General features: G+C 40.1%; 1 protein-coding gene across 2 annotated transcripts; it reads left to right on the top strand.

Annotated features, from left to right (window-relative positions):
• Positions 1-1,784, top strand: LOC133678735 (uncharacterized). 2 transcript variants are annotated; one of them, XM_062101215.1, is made up of 3 exons: positions 1-265; positions 389-455; positions 559-1,784. In XM_062101215.1, exons 1-3 carry the CDS (start codon positions 200-202, stop codon positions 1,485-1,487), a joined length of 1,062 nt encoding a protein of 353 aa, XP_061957199.1. In that variant the 5' UTR covers positions 1-199; the 3' UTR covers positions 1,488-1,784. The 2 variants fall into 2 exon arrangements, with proteins under 2 accessions (XP_061957199.1, XP_061957200.1); XM_062101216.1 differs by having other exon boundaries at positions 565-1,784.
• The last annotated feature ends 373 nt before the right edge of the window (positions 1,785-2,157 follow it).

The raw sequence follows: 2,157 nt of genomic DNA on the forward strand, positions 1-2,157 counted from the left end.
GCCATCTGAAAAATTAAGGGCAGAGCGAAGCAGAGAAGTTTCCGTTATCCATTATCTCTATTTTCGCCTCTCTACACCAAAAAAAAAAGATAAAAAAACCCAAATATCTTCCCTTCTCTCTCTTGGAAAAAATTCACATCTCTACCTGTTGAAACAAATTAGGGTTTTTCCAAATCCACAGATATTTGCAGAAGTAAGCATGGTTTCCGATTCAATCAACGCTTCAATTCCTTCTGTCCCGAAAGATTTCGGCAAGAAGAAGAGGGTATTAATACGATTCCTTTCTTTCTTCTAGAATTTGTTTTCTTTTTTAAAAAATCAATCTCGTAAATTCATCCTCTTTTTTAGCTTATTGTCTATTTTTGCTTTGATTTTTTGGATTATTTAGGCCAATAGGTCAGCCAAATTGAAACAGTGCAAGCTTGATGCTCGTCGTGAGCAATGGCTCTCTCAAGGTAAAGTTTTTTTTTTTTGTAAATATTTTTAGTAAATTGGAGTTTTGAATAATATGGTGTGGGTTTTTTATTTAGACGGTGGATTTTTTACCTTTTTTATCAGGTACAGTGAAGAATAGGGGATGCAAGGAGGAATTGATGGGCCCACGAGGGTCGCCACAACAAATTCATGAAGAGGGAAGGAAGAATCCGTTAGAAAATTTGCAGATGAGGCGGCAAGGAAGAGGAGTAGGGGAGGATGAGGATGAAAATGGGTCGATCCATCATGATTTTGATATGGATTCCCCTTCAAATAGTCCTACTGGCAGCAGTGTCCTAGGTGGCAATGATTCAAGCACCAATTTTACTGCTTCCAGCAGTGGCAGCAGTACTAGTGGAAGTAGCGGTGGTTGTTGCTCTGGTAGCATAACGGACGAGGATGAAGAAGGGGATGATAGTTGCTTGGATGATTGGGAGGCTTTGGCGGATGCTTTAGCTGCCAATGACTGTGATAATAAACAAGAAAACCATAATGATGACAACAATCCATGTTTGGAATTGCAGTCTTCACCGGAGCATGAACCTGTTGTTCAATTGGATTGTAATTCGTGCAACTTGGGTTCTAATCATGAGAATTTGACGCGGGAGAGAAGGATCCCATCAAGAGTGACTCCTGGGAATGGTCGGGCTTGGAGGCCGGATGATGCACTTCGTCCGCAGAGTCTTCCTAATTTGTCCAAGCAGCGGAGCTTTCCGAATACTGATAAGCATTATGGACGGGGAATGCATGCGTGGGTTTGTGCTAGTGGTGTTAATGTGCCATCTGCATGTCCTATATGTACAGAAGATTTGGACTTCACAGATGCGAGTTTCCTGCCATGTTCATGTGGGTTTCAGGTCTGCCTTTTCTGCTACAACAAAATGCTTGAGCTGGATGGCCGCTGTCCGAACTGCAGGGAACTGTATAAGAATGATTCTGTGGAGGTGGAGGCCATTGTGCCCGGAAGTAATCTGACTTTAAGGTTGGATCGTTCTTGTAGCATGAGGTCATAGGAGGAGAACTCTCTGTTTTGATGAACTTTCGAATTTTGGGTCTATCTCTTTCTCCGTATGTCTTGTGTGCTCTATTCTAGAATCAGGTTGTCATTTCTTAGACTTTTTAGATGTGGGGGTATAGATCATTATGTCTTTTGGCACCCGAGAATTGAGCTATTTCTTATTTTGAATCTTGGTTCTTATATGTGTGGTGCATATGCTGATGTAGAAAACCCATGTTCAGTTTGTGAATAGATATGGGACATAGAAACTCAATACATGAAATACAATATTCCATGTTTTCCTTTTCCTTAATTCTCGATTGGGTTTGCTATCTGCTTGTGCATGTTACTATTTTAGATTCCATCTTTGATAATTACTTTCTAGGATACAGCCTTAAAATCCAATAGTTCATGGATGGGCTAATTTAGCTAATTGCTTTGATTGCAATGCAAGTCTTGATACTTTCATAGTTGCACTGCATGTGATTACTTAAGTGTTACATTATATGTAGTTTCACGGCTGGAATTGCATATTTTTGTCTTTAGGCGATTGGGTAAAAAAGGTGCAGAGTTCTGAAAACATTGAAGGAACCCCCTCTCAGGCTAAAAAACATGTTTTAGGAGTCACTTTTCTGGGGTCACCTATATAAAATTTGGTTCTTTATTGAGACTGATTCACGGTTGAG

Source organism: Populus nigra, chromosome 18 (assembly GCF_951802175.1).
Source record: "Populus nigra chromosome 18, ddPopNigr1.1, whole genome shotgun sequence".
Lineage (NCBI taxonomy): Eukaryota > Viridiplantae > Streptophyta > Magnoliopsida > Malpighiales > Salicaceae > Populus > Populus nigra.

Excerpts from the sequence above, each read along its gene's own strand:
- LOC133678735 (XM_062101215.1), top strand. The coding sequence starts at position 200 with ATGGTTTCCGATTCAATCAACGCTTCAATTCCTTCTGTCCCGAAAGAT. Across the intron at positions 266-388 it reads ATTTCGGCAAGAAGAAGAGG|GCCAATAGGTCAGCCAAATT; the intron begins GTATTAATACGA and ends TGGATTATTTAG. Across the intron at positions 456-558 it reads TGAGCAATGGCTCTCTCAAG|GTACAGTGAAGAATAGGGGA; the intron begins GTAAAGTTTTTT and ends CTTTTTTATCAG.